The following is a 17,939-nucleotide window of genomic DNA, read 5'->3' as shown; positions in this document are numbered from 1 at the left end:
GTTATTCATTTTGGTAGGAAGAAGATGCAGCATAAAATAAAGGGTACAATTCTAAAGGGGGTGCAGGAGCAGAGGGACCTGTGATATATCATTGAAGGTAGCAGGGTAGATTGAGAAAGCAGTTAATTATGCATATGGGATCCTGGGTTCTATAAATAGGGGCATAGAGTACAAAAGCAAGGAAGTTATGATGAACCTGTATGAAACACTGGCCTCAACTGGAGTACTGTGTCCAATTCTGGGCACCACACTTTAGGAAGGATGTGAAGGCATTTGCGATCGTGCAGAAAACATTCACGAGAATGGTTCCAGGGATGAGGAACTTCAGTTATGTGGATAGATTGAAGAAGCTGGGGCTGTTCTCCTTGGCGAAGAGAAGATTAAAAGGAGATTTGATAGAGGTGTTCAAAATCATGAGGTGTCTGGACACGGTAGATAGGGAAAAACTGTTCTTGTTGGCAGAAGTGTCGAGAAGCAGAGGACACCGATTTAAGGTGATTGGCAAAGGAAGAAATGGCAACATGAAAAAAAAAATTATACAGCATGTGATTGGTATCTGCAATGCACTGCCTGAGAGTGTAGTGGAAGTAGATTCAATCGTGGCTTTCAAAAGAGAATTGGATAACTATCTGAAGTGAAAAAGTTTGGAGGGCTAAGGGAAAAAGGTGGAGTAGTTGGACCAGCTGAGTTGTTCTTGCAGAGAGCTGACATGGACACGACAATGGCCTTCTTCTGTGCTGTAAGCATTTTATGATTTCTTTGATTAGCACATTCTACAATTAGCAGTCTGATGCAAGGTCATCGATATGAAACGTCAACTCTGTTTCTCTCTCCACAGATGCTGAGTATTCCAGCATTTTCTTCTTTTTATTATCTATGAATGTTAGCTAGTGTGAGATGGGATATGAAATAAAAGTACCACTACAATCAAAATTGCTTTTAATTATGTATATTTTGTGCAAGGTTTGGTGATAGAATCATAGAATGATACAGCTTGAAGTACACTCTGCACTTTTTATGTTCATTTAACTTTTTTTGCTAACATTAGTGAATGGAGGAAGATGTACCAGACTTGCTTTACCAAACATGGAATCAAATACCACCTGCTAACAGACTGACAAATAATTATTTGCTCTAGTCATTTAAAAATAAATGTTGCCAAAAATTTTTTAGTTTTGCTGCTAAGCTAGTGTATATATTTTCACAAAAACACAGATGCTGGACAAAATATTCAGTTGAACAGATATGTTTTATACAAAAATAAAAGTGGGCACAATGAGCAAGTTTTTGTAATGCAAAATAGCTTGAAATGATGATAGTTACACGAAAATTATTTATTGGAAAAATACAATCTATTAGATATAATGCACCAAACACCAGCATTAATGAAAATGTATCAATTTCTTCTATAAATCAGGAATAAATGATAGGCCTTTACTTGCACAGAAAAAGCAACTTTCATTCTTCACAAAATGATGCACAATGAAATGTAACTTTTTATTTCATATTTACTTTGTTCTCCTTGTTTTATTCATAGCGGCTAGCGGAGCGCCTTTAAAAGGAGAGGACACTGCAGTTGTTATCACTTTGAGATTTTCTCGGATGAAGTTACGTTGTCGTACTGGAACAGAGTGGTTGAAGCCTGTACTGATGGTTTTGCCATGTTGAATGTTAGGAGGGGTGTAGTGGGGATCCAAACCATTGATCTCATACATCCATTGCATATCCACCGTCTATAAGTACAAGTGACAAGAAATCATGCAAAATTATTTCTGTGTTTGTTTCAGTGCAATACTATACATATAAAATGCTTGGCCTTGAAATTCTAATGATCCCACTTCACCATAGTTGGAGCAGAACTCCCCTTTGCCCATTGGGCCCTACACTGATCCAACCAGAAATCCTGGGTCAGCTCATTAAAATATTGCCGGGTGGGATGAGGATGCAAGTCCTGCCAACAATTGGATATTTACACTAGTAAAGATTGGAACTGATTTCTGATACTTTTTTTCTCAAAAAATATGGATGATAGAAAAGGCTGAAAAGATAGAGAAAAAATAAATATCAGGGCCGTCTATACCTGCACAACTAGTAGAAATTGTCCACTCTGTCATACACTCTATAACTAGCACTGAACAAATAAGATAAAATCACATAGTTACAGATAGCCTAAATGAGGAGTTGACACTGGGTGATACGCAATGCACAAGAAAGCCAGAAGATAAGGTATTGGAAGTTGAAATAATGGGCTGGAATTTATACAGCGGCGGACAAAAACAATAGTGGCTCACCCGTGCGGGCTGCATGTTGCAGAACTGCTGCGATATTAAACGCAGTGGCTCATTTGAATGGTCGGGGCACACTGCCCGCCCCGTTGATGAGGAGGGGTCGGGATGTGTGTCCCTGGCAATGTCATCAGCTGCCTTTACCAGGAGCTGACACCATTTTTAAAGGACTTCGATCTCTTCCATTCAATTTAAATATTTAAAGAAAGAGCTTATGAAAAATTTTTACAACATTTAATTTGCCCCTCCCTCCCCCCCCCCCATAACCATGTAATTAACTACTTGCCCTCTCCCCCCAAAACACTTCCCTTGTGCACCTGGCCTTCCCCCGCAACCCCCCAGCCCCCAGTACATAAGCTTTACACTATAACTGCTCCCACCATCCCCTACACCAATGATATTAGTTTGACCCCACTCACCCGCCTCCCGCATTGAGAAACTTACCTGCTCCCCCCTCCCCAACAGTGTTATGCCTCAGTTCCCTGGACGGGGATCCGAAGAAACAGGAGTGCCAGCCACTGGCATGAATATTGCACCGGGACAGATGGCGGGAGCATGAAGGTTATTAATTCATTTATTTAAATTTAAATTTGCCACCAGCAATATCGGGCCGGGCCTTCCCGGTGTCGAGGTCCCATGGCGAGCCTTTCCTGTGAGCATTTTCCGGTCCCCTCGCCACGACCCCCGACATTGGGGGGGCTGTAAAACTCAGCCCACTGAGTGGAAGCTAAGAAACTATTAACTTCTTTCTGTTAAGCATTCGGAACATGGTCTCCGGGAACCTACAGTATCAAGGTGAGATTTTAATCAGTGCCTAAATCAGTTACGAATGATAGGCTTTTATTTGTGCACTCAAAGTAATCTACATTCTTCAAAAAGTTTAACTGACTTTCAAAATAAAAGCACAATGAACATACTGGAGAAAGTGACTGCTGCAGCAACTTCTGCAAAAGTACCACGTATCACTATCTCCAACTTGTCAATACCGAGTACTGGGTTGCATAATTGAAAATACAGGTGTTATGGGTGCCGTTTTGCATCCAAAATGGTGTTGGCGCTGTGAGCAGGCTAGCTTTAAATGATAATAGCATCACATAAACATGGGGCCCCCTTGCTGATGCACGCAGGCACTCAACACCACATTTCACACTGGGTTGCACGCTACTATCATTTAAATTAACAGGCAGTGTGAAGTTTTCATGTTGCCTGCATCAGAAGGAATGGGCATGGGTTAATCCTGCATCATGGTCCCTGTCCCCATTTTCGGGGGCTATCAAATTTTTCCCCCGGGACATCAGGTCCCTTGATAACCGAATGGAGAAATCTATATCTCTCGAATTCCAATATATCTAGGGCTACATGTTGGAGAAATTGTCGCGTATCATGTATACCTCTTAAGTTCAAAGGAGTATTTGTTTTTTCATAAGGTCTGTTCTCCTGCAGATCATTGGCCACTAACATCGTGTCCCCATGTCTTCAGAAAGTACTCCAAGAGGACTGCTTTTCTTTGGGCTAGCAGCATAAGCGATGTCTCTGCTCAGTCCTCCCATTTGCCTTCACAGATGGAAGAAATTCAACAGACCAATGGCTACATAGAATTTAACAACCTCAAGAGGAGGCTCATAGTCATTCAGTTCAGCAATCCTTATCCAAACATTTATATTAAATGTGAGGAATAGGCCAAAGGGAAATTAAAATTATCACAAGGGGTGTATGCTTAGGAATTGTAATGATAGTTTTGTTCTGCAGTTCCAGAACCTTATGGAATTATTAAGAGTCTGATAGATAATGATAATATTCATGATTATTCAGAATGATACAAAAATTGATATTGGAACAGAAAAGCTGTGAAACTTAGGACCTTTATGGAATTAGTTTTTTTTTAATAAGTAAGCTGTGTCTTGAGGGGTTTAATGGTATAATTCAATAGAGTTCACCCGCTTATAGCAGAAGTAGAATGGCAATAATAGCATAATGCATTACTGAAAATGTCCCAGCTAAGTCTGTCTTGCATCTCTCTCTTGCTGCTCTCTGACCTTAATGTGTCCTCGTTATGCCCATGCTCTTCAGCTTTGGGGGATTCAGCTTATGACTTTTTATCATCTTCAGGAATTGAACAAACTTACAGAGCACATAGCAGAGTCCACCACAATTCACCAACAGTCCTGGAAGGAACGATGGATCTATCAAGGCACCAAATCTTCCTTCAGCTTACTTATTGCCTGCCTCATTTTAATTTGAGTACAGATGTGAGCCTTCACAAAAGTGATTCTTTTTAACGGTGTTAGCCGCCGTGGTAGCACTGGTTGCCCTCATCTCCAATAAGCCAGCCAATGCGTTTGATTCTGCAAAGCTACTAGATTGCTAAAGGATGAATGAATCATGGCAGCTCCCTGTATACTGAACATTGGCATGCAGAAATCTATGCTTGTAGTCATACATTATGTGAATATTAAGGGAGTGAATGCTTTCATTTTACATATGGTGTGTGTTGACAGTAAGATCTATTGCAATCTAGTGCAATCTATTGCTTGAAGCACTCATAGAAACCCAGTCATCTGATTAACAATTAATGGCCCATTTGCTCATTTGTCTTGATTCTGCATCAAATGCAATGAACTAAGCTACCTTGGAAAACAGCTCATTAATTATTTGCCTTGTGCAAGAATGTTGGTTAACCTGGCAGAAGTCACATGATGCCCCTTAGCCTGATTTGATGGTTGTGAAATTAAGTGTTGTGGCCACTTTCTGAGCACTTTACAGATCTCCAATGTAGGATGGAGTAAAGTTTTCCCATGGCTTCTGGGCTGAACCTGACATATTTTTAAAAGTTTTGTATGTGTGTGCACCCTAGTGGTTGGGTTTCTGAGGGAGGATCTAGAACGCTTGCAGAGTTACGTTATGAGTTTGGTCTGTCTGCTGGCCGTCTTATCTTCCTCTTCATCTCCAACATATATCATAAAGAAGGGGAATTCCCATTGGAAAACCTATTTTGCTGCTTTAAAGGATCATTGGAAAATCCCAAAACAAAAAACAGTCCAAAAAAAAACCTTGAAGTAACACTAGGAACCTAAAAATAAAGTACAAAAGGAATTTATCAAAAATAGCAATCCAAAGTAAAGTTATGACCATTACTATAAGAGCTTTATCACAGAATTTCAGGCTCTGACTTTGAAGCTGAGTAATGTTTCTGATCATGAGATTTATTACATGAGTTATGTGAGGGAATTGTTAATAAGTTGTATGGATGGGAGCAGGAAGTTGTAAAGGGACATAGACTAAGTGAGTGAGCAAAACAATGGCAGATGCAGTTAAATGCTGGGGGAGGGGTGGCGGGGGTTGGCGGTGTGAAAGATTAAGCAGAATATTTTCTTAATGGTGAGAGACTCGGAGCTGTGGAAGAGCAAAGGGATTTAGGTAATCATGTACACAACTCTCTAGAAGTTAATGCACAGGTACAAAAAGTAACCTAAAAGGCTAATGGAATGTTGGCCTTTGTTTCAAGTGAGTTGGAATTCAAAAATGAGACCTCAGCTGCAGCAATGCATTCCGTTATGGGCACTGAACTTCAGGAAAGATACATTGGCACTGGAATAGATACAGCACAGATTCACCAGAATTATACCGGGGCTTAATGGTTTAAATTATGAGGAATGGTTGCTTAAACTTGGGTTATATTCCCTTGAATTTGCAAAGAAAGAAAGAACTTATATAGTGCCTTTCACAACTTCAGGATGTCTCAAAGAGCTATCCAACTAATGAAGTATTGATTGAAACACAATCACCACTGTAATGTGCCAAACGTGGCAGCCGATGGGCTGGATTTTGTTCCCAGTCCGATGTTGTGTTTCATGGCGGGGGTGGGTGGAGAATTGGAGTGGCAATGGCCGCCATGGAACCCGACGCCGGGATTGTCGGGCCTGATCTTCCCTGCGGCAGGGAAGCTCTGTGGCGGCCCTTCCGCTGCTCTGTGACGAGACCCGAGTTAGCATATGTAAATTACATCTTTGCATGAATTAAAACGTAAACCACAGCGATCTTAACTTCAGTTTCTGATCTTCAGTGTGAATGTGGCACTCAAGTGCCTTCACTTTCCCGTCCAGGGAAAGCTGGCACACCAAGGTAGGGAAGGGGTGAACTCTGCACTCTGATGGGTATGGGGGGTCAGGGATGGGGCGAACTCTGCACTCTGATGGGTATGGGGGGGACAGGGATGGGGCGAACTCTGCACTCTGATGGGTATGGGGGGGACAGGGATGGGGCGAACTCTGCACTCTGATGGGTATGGGGGGGGACAGGGATGGGGCAACCTCTGCACTCTGATGGGTATGGGGGGGACAGGGATGGGGCGAACTCTGCACTCTGATGGGTATGGGGGGGTCAGGGATGGGGCGAACTCTGCACTCTGATGGGTGTGGGGGGGACAGGGATGGGGCGAACTCTGCACTCTGATGGGTATGGGGGGGGACAGGGATGGGGCAACCTCTGCACTCTGATGGGTATGGGGGGGACAGGGATGGGGCGAACTCTGCACTCTGATGGGTATGGGGGGGACAGGGATGGGGCGAACTCTGCACTCTGATGGGTATGGGGGGGGACAGGGATGGGGCAACCTCTGCACTCTGATGGGTATGGGTGGGACAGGGATGGGGCGACCTCTGCACTCTGATGGGTATGGGGGGGACAGGGAAGGGGTGAACTCTGCACTCTGATGGGTATGGGGAGGACAGGGATGGGACGAACTCTGCACTCTGATGGGTATGGGGGGGACAGGGATGGGGCGAACTCTGCACTCTGATGGGTATGGGGGGGGACAGGGATGGGGCGACCTCTGCACTCTGATGGGTATGGGGGGGACAGGGATGGGGCGAACTCTGCACTCTGATGGGTATGGGGGGGCAGGGATGGGGCGACCTCTGCACTCTGATGGGTATGGGGGGGACAGGGATGGGGCGACCTCTGCACTCTGATGGGCGTAGAGGGACGGGGACAGGGTGAACTCTGCACTCTGATGGGTATAGAGGGACGGGGACGGGGTGAACTCTGCACTCTGATGGGCGTAGAGGGACGGGGACAGGGTGAACTATGCACTCTGATGGGTATAGAGGGACGGGGACGGGGTGAACTCTGCACTCTGATGGGTATAGGGGGACGGGGACGGGGCGAACTCTGCACTCTGATGGGTATAGAGGGACGGGGACGGGGTGAACTCTGCACTCTGATGGGTATAGGGGGACGGGGACGGGGCGAACTCTGCACTCTGATGGGTATAGGAGGAGGACGGGGACGGGGCAAGCTCTGCACTCTGAAGGGTATAGAGGGATGGGGACGGGGCAAACTCTGCACTCTGAAGGGTATAGAGGGATGGGGACGGGGTGAACTCTGCACTCTGATGGGTATGGGGGGGGAAGGGGTGAACTTTGCGTTATGTTCTGCTGTTTGCACTGCTGGCAACCTTTTAAAAATGGTGCCAGTACCTGCGCCTTCAATAGGTGACGCCCTGAACAGCGTCACAGAGGCCGCCCCCGCCACGTGATTGGGGAGGGCTGGCCGCCATCAATATGTAAAGTGGCCGCCCGCAACGTAATTGTGGTGGTGCGGGCCCTGTGGGGGATGGCTGCCATTTTTTTTTTTACTCTGTATCTAACCCCGTTTTTTTTTTTTTTTTCTTTTTTTTTCTTTCTTTTTACAAGGTGACCTTTATACCCCAGGCCCCTTTTATATTTTTCACATCGAGGGGGCCTTTATCCCTCAGGCCCCCTTTATGTACATATTTACAGTTTTAAAATAACTTTATTAAAACAGATAAATAAACAAAAAACTCAAATTAAAATGCCATTCTCGGCGTCGACGATGCACTCCAGTCCCTGCGGTGCCCACCGGTCGCGGAAGGCCTCAAGCGTACCGGCGGACACCGCATGCTCCTTTTCCAGGGACACCCGGGCGCGAACGTAACCGCGGAAGAGGGGCAGGCAATCGGGGAGGACGGAACCCCCGACGGCCCGCAACCTGGACCTGTGAATTGCCACCTTGGCCAGGCCCAGGAGCAGACCGACGAGGAGATCCTCCTCCCGGCCCAAGCCCCTCCGCACCGGGTGCCCAAAGATCAGGAGCGTGGGACTGAAGTGCAGCCAGAATTTGAGGAGCAGCCCCTTCAGATACTCAAATAGGGGCTGCAACCTCGCACACTCCATATAAATGTGGAACACGGACTCGTCCAGGCCGCAGAAAGTACAGGTGGCCTGGGAGTCCGTGAACCTACTTAAAAGCCTATTGCACGGGACTGCTCTGTGCAGCACCCTCCACCCCAGGTCCCCGATGTAAAGGGGGAAGACTCCCGCGTAGAGAGACCTCCATCGGGGTTTCCCCTCGCCGCCAGATGGCAACGCGGACCGCCAGGGCGTGTCCGGCCGGCTGACGAGGGCGAGGAAGTGGAGAGTGTGCAGGAGCAGCCCGTACAGGAAACCCCTCCGCGCCGATTGGAATGGCACGGAGGGCATTTCCGAGAGGCGGCTCGGGTTGTGCGGGACCGGCTCCCGAGGAGGGTTTCGGGGCCTGGGTCCGATGAGCAGTTCCGGCCGAGCGGGGGTCAGCTCGGCCGGGATCGCTCCGCACTCCCGAGCCCCCTCGCCACCCGCAGTGAGGGGCGTCCCGGGGGTTCCGGCTACTCCTCCGCCCGCCGGACCGTCCCCGGAGTCGGCCGCCCGGACAGCCGAGGCGCTCTCCTCCGCCGGCGGGGGAGCGCCCTGACTGGAGGCGACCATGTTCCAGACTCGGAAAAGATCCCGGTAAAAGACAGGGGATGGCTGCCATGTTCTGCGCCCACCGCCTGGAGTACAAAATCCAGCCCAATATGTGTACAACAAGGTCACACAAATAACAATGTGACCATGACCAGATAATCTATTCATTGTGGTGGTGGCTGAGAGATAAATATTGTCCAGGGCACCAGGGAGGGCTCCCCTGCTCTCCATTGTTGCATAATATAATCGAGATGTTTAAAATAATAAAAGGATTTCCTAAGGTAGATACAGAGAACCTATTTGCTCTCATGGGCATCATTTCAAACTTAGAACTAGGTCATATAGGAGTGAAAGCAGGAAGCAATTTTTCACACAAAGGGTAGCAGAAATCTGGAATGTTTTCTCCAAAAGGCTATGGATGCTGGGTCAATTAAAATTCATCTCATTCATCCCATTAATAAAGAACCATCCCTATCCAGTCCATTGACAATACAGCAGTCAATTTATTCACACAAGATGTCACACACCGCTAACGAAATGTATGGCCAATTGATGTGTTTTCGGTGATGTTTGTTGAAGGACAAATGTTGGCCAACACATCTTACTCTTCAAACAATGCCATGGGATCTCTTACATCTACCATAACAGGAGGAAGAACAGCAGTAATATTTCAACACTTGCCCCAATATTGCACTAGAATGCCAGTTGTGATCAGGTGCTCAAATCTTGGATCAGGGTTAGGACCTATAACCTCCTGACTCTGAGGAAAGAGTATTGCTAACATAGCCAAACTGACAAAGAATGCTACATTTTAACTATCATACCTGCTGACAGCAGGGTGACCTCAGAGCATTGGGAACCAGAGATTTCAGCAACATGTTTGTCAGTGGATTTTTAACTCAGCCACTGCACTTGAATCTGACTTCTGGGTTTCCTGAACAATTAGTGTAGGCGGGCATGATGATGACCTGCACCTGACTGTGTTACAGACTTTCCATATATTTTTTGATAAAACTTGGAATCTGTGTTTTGAAAAAACTGAAGAGGCTGATCTTTTGTGTGTTTTTTTGAAAGGAAGTTCAACAAAAGTTGAACTTGTAAACAAGGACTGGCAAGCAGGTAATTTCAAGGAAACCACAGAGGGTTTTGACCTAAGAGCCACCCTTTTGCGTGACAAGAGACAATTTATGACTTAGCATGTGACTTGTTTCTGGGAAATTTTAGTTTCATTTTTAGACTTTAAAAAGCCAGTGGATTTGGACAAAAGCAGGCAATTGGAATTTGATTTGGACCTGCCAGGAAATCAGAGGAAAACCAGACAAGTATTACCCCTCTATAAAGAATCTTCGCTCCTGAAAAGCAAACGCTTGTATGAAGTGGTACTGTTGCTTCCTGCATTTTTTGAAGAAACCCTGAATTTTCAGAAACCTTGCATCTTAAAAAGGACTTTTGCATCAAAGGTGAGAACTCACACCTGTTGCTACACTCCTGATGGAAGACCTTCTACATTTGGATTTCTTTGGAGGCCGACCCAACACAGACTGTTCATCAACCTCGCCTGGAAAGACTTCAAGTCGCATCCAACTATTCGACTTTGGGACACCTCGCCAAACCAAAGAACTTCCTTCCAGATCATTGCAGTCTAAGTTTTTTTTTCTTTTATTCACTTGAAACAGCTGTAAGCAAAAATCCCTTTTTTCCCGATTAACCGGTTTTTGGATATAGGTGTGTGTGTATGAGGGCTAGGGAAAAAATAAGGAGCTTTAATATCTCAATTTGTATATATATTTACTTCATTATTGGTTAAGACTTGGTTTTATAATAAATGGATAATTTTTTGTTATTTATTAAAGAAACCTGGTTAGTGTGCTTTATTCTGGGGACAAATAGAGTATCTAATTGGCTGTTTTGGTAAGTTGGAAAATTTATTAACATGCTGTGACCTGCGGAGAAGTGGGACTGAATTAACAGTGCACTCCTCCCACCTTGGTTGTAACAACTGTTACAGCTCCACTATTTAAAGGGACCCTGCAAGAGTCAGAATGGAAGCATTCGAGAAGTGTCAAGACAGAACCAGCTACTTGACAGATGGACTGTCAATGTGGAAAGGCTGCACCACGGTTCTCCGATGTGTCCGTAGAGCTGTAAGGTCCCACAGGGAGGTTCTGTTCCACAGATGGGAGGAAGAGGGGAGCCACAGAGAATGAGCTGGAAGTGGCAGAGGTCAGCAGCAGGAGCGTGGTACGTCAATCCTGGACACAGTGTCGCAAGAAGTTTAATGACCTGATCAGTGCAGGAAAAGTGAGCGGCACTCCACATTCAACTGCAAACCCCCTCACTCTACTTTCCCCAGCCTCCTCCTGCAAATCACTCCTAAGCACAATATGCCTTGCACGTACACCCATCCCTCTGTCAAGGCACCTCTTCACATCCCCTTCTGACCAGCCACCACTGGCACTCACTTTCATCTGATTTCCATGTCACACCCATCCCTCACAGTGACTCTCCACAAATGTTGTCCTTCCATCCTCTCAACACATTCCATTTCTCACATGCATATCCTCTCCTTGCAAGAGAAAAGAGAACAGAGGACTAGAGAGACGCAGAGATCGGGGTTGGGAGGGAGGGGCACTGGAGATAAGCAGTGTCTCGGCATGCCTGACCATTTGGCAATGGGGAGATGGGGGCCTTCCAGCAATCTGGTAATAGAATTAAATATAACACAGCCACATGGCATATAACACTCACTCATATTGACTCGATGTCAGCAGGCAATGAAAAAATTATAATGCGCACAACGATGACTGAGATCGCACTCACCTTATTGGTTCTAATTTCTGTCTTTCATCTCCCTCAGGAGCTGGTGCTGGAGGAAAATAAAGACTACTCAGAGGAGATCACTCACTCTGAGGAAACACCGTCACACAACTCATGTGCATCCTTCACCAGTTCAGATATGCACACCTCAGTGGGGCCACCAAGACAGGTATGTGGATGTTACATGATGTAGCACACTTCACAAATGAGCAGGAGCAAGTGTTGGAGACAGGTGCAGCAGTGGAGAGTCCCTGTCAGAGGGTGCAGGGTATTCCAAGCCCTGGTCAGCTGGATGCAGATGCTGAGCCTTGGGAGGCGCCTATGAAGAAGCTTGTTCTGGAGCAGCAGCAGAAAATGTGTGAGGTTCTGTCAGCCTTTCCAGGGGCACTGTACACACTTGGAAAGAGATTGGAGGAGTTCATCTCCAGCATCAGTGCCATGATGTCTCTGGCCTTCTTGCTTATGTCTTTGTCCATGGCGAGTGGCCACCTGGATGGAGCATCACGTGCGGTAGGCAACCATGCTGACCCTGACTAACAGTCTGCACACTCAATATGCTACATTGTTTCCAAGGGGCCATCTACTGACTTTGCTTGAGATGTGAAAATCTATGGGAGACTTGACTGGCACAGGATGAAGGAATCATAGCGGCTTCCTGGGTATCATGCATTGAGGTGCATAATGATCTTTCAGTAGTTGTATACCAGCTAAACATGAATGGAGTGATGAATGCTGCTGGTTAATCTGAGGGCATTTTGACTGCCACATGTGTGCAATCTATGACTCCCTGTACCTGTAGAAAACAGCCAAAGCAGCAAATCCATGGGCCGTGAGTGAGTTCAGACTGAACTCATCAGGAGTGAAGTGGATGTAAGTCACAGGTATGGCAAACATGGCATCTGTCACTTGGGAGATGCACTTGTGGGCAGCAGATTGTGAGATTCAACAAATGTTACCAGCAGATTTCTGGAAGAAGCTGAAGGCGAAGAAATTCAGGGCTGTTGTGAGCTTGACAGCCACTGGCAATGCTTGCCCACCTGGTCCTCTTAAAGGAGGTCATCTTCCAAAATGCTGCAAATGTCAGAGCAACAACCTGACTAGAAGCTCGGAGCCTCCAGAGGCACTGGTTCAGAAAGTTTATCCTCTGCTTGTATACCCTCTGTTGGGGGTATTGTCTCCTGCGAGCTGGAGTTCTGTGTTCATCCCCTCTGTCCTGTGGAGCAGCAGGTGGTTGAGGAGAAGACCGATGCTTCTTCTGTTCTTGCTGGTGATGCTCCTTTTGTAGCTCATCAAAGGTCCAATCAGAGCTGCATAAGTGGCTCCCATGTTGCTGAGAAGGCTGGCAGCTGGAAAATGCAGACCCAGGGCGAAAAATTCCAAGATAGCAGAAATGACCTCCTAAGACTTGGAAATTACCTTCAAAGCAGGGAGAGCACACTCTCAGAATAAGTTCTGTGAGCAAATGTCTTTCACCTGGCTAAAGAAGCAGTCATCATATCTCAGTCATCAATTCCCATTGTCCTCTCACCTGTTTTACCTGGCGAGTTCCAGGATGCCCAGGAAACTTTTGTGCTGAGCGTTAAAGACAGAATCCAAAGTTAAAACTTTTAACATATGTGAATGTCAGACCTGCCTGCCCCTCAGTGGTTTCTCGTGCTAACAAACGTCCTCAAATTAAATGCAGAAGTCGGTGGATTCCTGCCAGCTTCCTGACTGTCATCCACACAGACATCCACCACCAACCTCCGCCATCTCTGGCAGGTTAAAATTCTCCCCAGAGAGACATTATTATCAAATTCAATCAATTTGCTCCAGTGAAAGCAGAGCCAGCTAACTGTAAGTGAACTCAGCCAAAAGAATATGGTCCCCTTGATTAATTGTAAAATTCATGTAGTCTCAATCCAGTTCCTTGTGGGATTGGGCCCACAATGTCCTCCAATCTGACACTCTCCAATGGCACAGGTGTGATAGAAGAAAAAAATACTATAATGGTTTTCTGAAGTTACAGCTCAAGCTTATTCTTGCAGCACTGTGGATAGTTTATTATTTTGCATCTAAGCACATTGCTCTTGACCTGAACACATTTCATATTGGCAGTATATGCCTGAATGAAAAGTGTTCAATTTCCCATGCTCACAATACTCACTTTATCAGCATAACCAGCCCATAAAATAAATCTGCAGAACTGAAGATAAAGCAGTAAATAAATGGAACTTTTAAAAATACTCTATTTTTCCTCTTTTCTCTGCCTTCTCCAGGATTCCATTAATATTGCTCCAAAATATCCACTAGAAGGTGCTCAAGAATGGCCTTAGGATGTTTTTCCTTTCTATTTCTTTTGCTCCTATAGGTAGGCGCCAGGCCCTATTCAGCACTTACTCAATTTTATGTGGGGAAAAATAAAACAGGCATCCTTGAACTCTTCTGTACTGTTAGCTGATGCTTGAACATGCTGTACTGCTTCTGGCCCTTGGGAGAATATCTTTTTATGGAAATTGTATATTCTACTTTTTTCCTAGATATGTGATCCAAATCTATACAGTAGAATATTACATCTCCATAGCATGTTTTCCAGCACAGATGGTGACTGATCAGGCAAACTGCTCCTGTTCTCCCTTTGATGTCTCTTATTGACATGCTAGCCAAGAATGGAAGCTGTCTGGTTGAGAATCTAGGGCATGAGTATATATCCTACCACTGGTAGCCTTGGTCACCAGCATTCTGTGCCCAGTATATTATCCCAAATATTGTTTTAGCCAATACATTTTGTTATTTTCCATTTTAGAGTGGATTTTTAATGAATATTTGTTGAAGGTTGTAGGGTATTTGGGAATGGAATACTTTCCCAAATTGTCAGCATTGAGCACTTACAGTTCAGGCATTGCACAGTAGGATGGAGAGTAAAGTTCTGAGGCAGTAACAAAAATATTTTAATCTCAATTTCAGAGTGTGAGTGTTAATTAATGCCAAATTATGCACAGTTTAACGTTTTGAGTTATGAGGATTTTAATTAAGATTCATGTTGCAAAGGACTCTTACAATTACCACACTAAGGTAGATACAGTAACCTAGTAATCATGCTTCTCGTCAAGGAAATCAGAGATTTTCAGTTCAAATGACAAGTTGTAAAATTATGAAGTTGGGAAATTGAGTTCAATAAATTTAGTCACTTGTGGGTTAGTAGCAGGAAAGGTACCACAAAAGCTTCTGAATTGTTATAAAAAAAAACAACTGATTCATTAATTCTCATCAGTAAAGGATGTCTTATCTCTCATCACTAGTTCCATATTAAGTGGATGACTTTTAATGAGCTCTGAAGTGGTAAGCCATCCAGTTGTAAACAGTCAGTACTAAGTGTTGCATTTCCTACTTAACAACAATCTGGGAGCATGATCATTACAAGAACTGCAAGGAGACTTACTATCACCATCAAGGCAATTACATATGTGGTCTTGCCTGTGTCATAATTTTTTTAAAAATCATCAATCTGGTTCACAGTAAAAGCTCTGCCTCAGATTAGTATCATAACCAATGAGCCACCCAGACCCTTTTGATCACATTTTTAATGAAAACAAAGGAACAGACAGTCAGAAAACAAAAATAAGTATCTGTGATATTTTATATATAGCTCTAAGGCACCGGCCTTGTGTTTATAATGCCACATTTGTCTTTTTTAAAAATAAAATCAACCTCTGCTGGCCTGGACAATTCCATTACCCATTGTATGCATCCTCCCTCATTACAGTAATGTAAATGCTTGAACCATTTCACATCAGTTTACAAGTAGCAATAATTTCTGAATAGATCCAAGTTTCATATTTTCTGAACAGATTACTTCTGAAGATTACTTAAGAATGTAACTGAAATGTGATCGCTAAAAATACAGTCCATCTTTCTGGTTTTTAAAGCAGTACAGGGATTTTTAATATATATTTTAAGTAGAAACAAATTCAATTCTGAGGTTAATTTGGTATCAGTATATATTTATGTGTAAGGCCAAATAAAGAGTTAATTTCAGTTTGAACCCAAGTAAATCAATGCAAACAAATCAATGTTGAAAGTGAACTAGGATCCCATGTGGAAAAACATTTGCCATATAATGCATACATGCTATACAGAAAGGATAATGTCACTTCTATGAAACAGTGGAGATGAAACCAATTTGCAGATCACAAGAAGTAATTGTATTACAGCAACACTGTCTCTCTTTTTCAGTAGTTCCCATTTTTTTCTACCATCTCCAGAGAATTTATCATTGTAAAAAGCTTTGGAACTAAAAGCTCAGTTCTGGCACAATGCCCAAACTGTTTTAGGTTGGCTTAATCCTGAGGTGAAACTGCTGATTGCCTCTTCTGTTCATACATACTTTAAATGGAGATTAGCCTACTAAAGACTTAGCTGTTTCCAAACTATGTACATTAAAGGAGTTAATTAGAATGAATCAATATGTTTTTAAAAGGTAAAACTTTATTGAAGTCATATTTTAATTGGTTTTGATTCATCTGTTGGTCAGCTTGTTTGGCTCGGTGTCTATTTCCTTCCTTGAACACTTGTGAAGCGTTTGGCAGATTCTATAAATGCAAGTTATTGTTATCTTTTAATGCTAAATAATATTGAGCACATTGGTTGTCTTAAAATTATTACATATTATGTAATCTATTCTCAAATGAAGTGCATTGTGTTGTATATTGTTATTTTACTGAAATATACACTTGCAAACTAATTTCATTACAGGAAAAGCAAGCAGAAGAAAGACTATGGGATAGAAATCTGTCTTGGTTGGTAGTGCAAAACAGATGATAGCCGATTGGCCACATGTTAAAAGCAGCACCTGAAAGTCAGTTTCATTAACTGCAATGGAACTGACTGTCAGACGCTGCATATAATGGCAACCAATCCGATATTGCCCATTTTGTGTCTCTGCCCGAGACAAATTTCTACCCAACAATTCTTTCTGGCTATGAAGTCTTTCCAAACTTTGTAATTAGCACTAGCTAAATCATGGTATCATTAAAAACTATATCAGCCTTTGTCCAGTGGTAGGACACTTGCCTCTTGAGTAAGAAAGTTATGGGTTCAAGCCCCATTCTAGGACGAACGCATCTAATCTAGGCTGAACTTCACTGCTATACTGAGGGAGTACTGCACTGTCAGAGGGGCTGTCTTTTGGATGGGACATTAAGGCCCTGATATTTACAGGGAGGTGGGGAGGGAGGTGTAGCAGTTCAAGAACCTGGAAGTATGAGTTTCCCAGAGGTATTGCCGAATTTAACTACAGAACTAAATTCAAATGTTTAGACTCTGCTTCCTGGACGACAACCAGCCAAAATGAGAGGCTGGCTTGCTGGCAGGCGGGAAGGCCCACAGCACCAGGCCACAGCCAGGGAGCAAAGAGGAGGAATGGAAGTAAATTTCATGGGTCAACGGACATGATAGTGTCATGAATAGTGGGGGGGGAGGAAGCTGAAGATATTAGTTGAGAGCCAGCAAGACCAGGGAAGGGTTGTGGATAGATCGCAGGGGTCCGAATGTGGGTGGGGACAGGAATGGGAAACAGGTTAGCTTGAGGGACCAGGGCGGGTGAAGGCTCCTCCTGGCCCACAAGCAATGCTGGAAAGGCACTCAACTGTTAGATCCGGCTGTTCGTGCCTTCCTTTAGCTGCCAGGTTTCCTGAGCCCTGGGAAAGCCGGCCTGTAGGCATTAAATTTAAGCCACGATGACTCATTAAAATATTTAAATTAGGGACATGTCACTGGAGAGCAGGTTAGTCACCTGCTGACCAACCCTCCTCCATTAAAACCAGAAGTGGGCATGTTGAAGATGGGTTTCCCATTTTTGAATTTTGAACACACCACTGCCCCTCCCCCAACCCCCCACACCTATCCTGGGGGGGGAGTTAAAATTTCTCCTCAACTTCTCAGGTGGACGTAAACGTTCCCATGCCACTTTTAGAAGAAGAGCAGGGGAATTCACAGACTGCTGCAGCCAACATTAATCCTTCCACCAACATCACAAAAAACAGCTTACTTGTCATTTATTGCTTCTGTTTGTGGGACCTTGCTGTATGGGAATTGGCTGCTGTATTTCCTACAA

At 44.4% G+C, this 17,939-nt stretch overlaps 1 protein-coding gene across 2 annotated transcripts in view; it reads right to left on the bottom strand.

Annotated features, from left to right (window-relative positions):
- Positions 1 to 942: 942 nt before the first annotated feature.
- The window catches only part of LOC137374438 (cilia- and flagella-associated protein 47-like), a 777,638-nt gene continuing 760,641 nt past the window's right edge, over positions 943 to 17,939 (bottom strand). For both annotated transcript variants that reach the window (XM_068040550.1, XM_068040551.1), the window contains one exon: positions 943 to 1,733. In XM_068040550.1, coding sequence (XP_067896651.1) covers positions 1,509 to 1,733 — 225 coding nt within the window. In that variant the 3' untranslated portion in view covers positions 943 to 1,508. The remainder of the gene's footprint in view (positions 1,734 to 17,939) is intronic.

Source organism: Heterodontus francisci, chromosome 10 (genome assembly GCF_036365525.1).
Source record: "Heterodontus francisci isolate sHetFra1 chromosome 10, sHetFra1.hap1, whole genome shotgun sequence".
NCBI classification, from domain to species: Eukaryota; Metazoa; Chordata; class Chondrichthyes; order Heterodontiformes; family Heterodontidae; genus Heterodontus; species Heterodontus francisci.
Note: the sequence above shows the minus strand (reverse complement) of the source record. Positions and strands in the feature narration are given on the sequence as shown.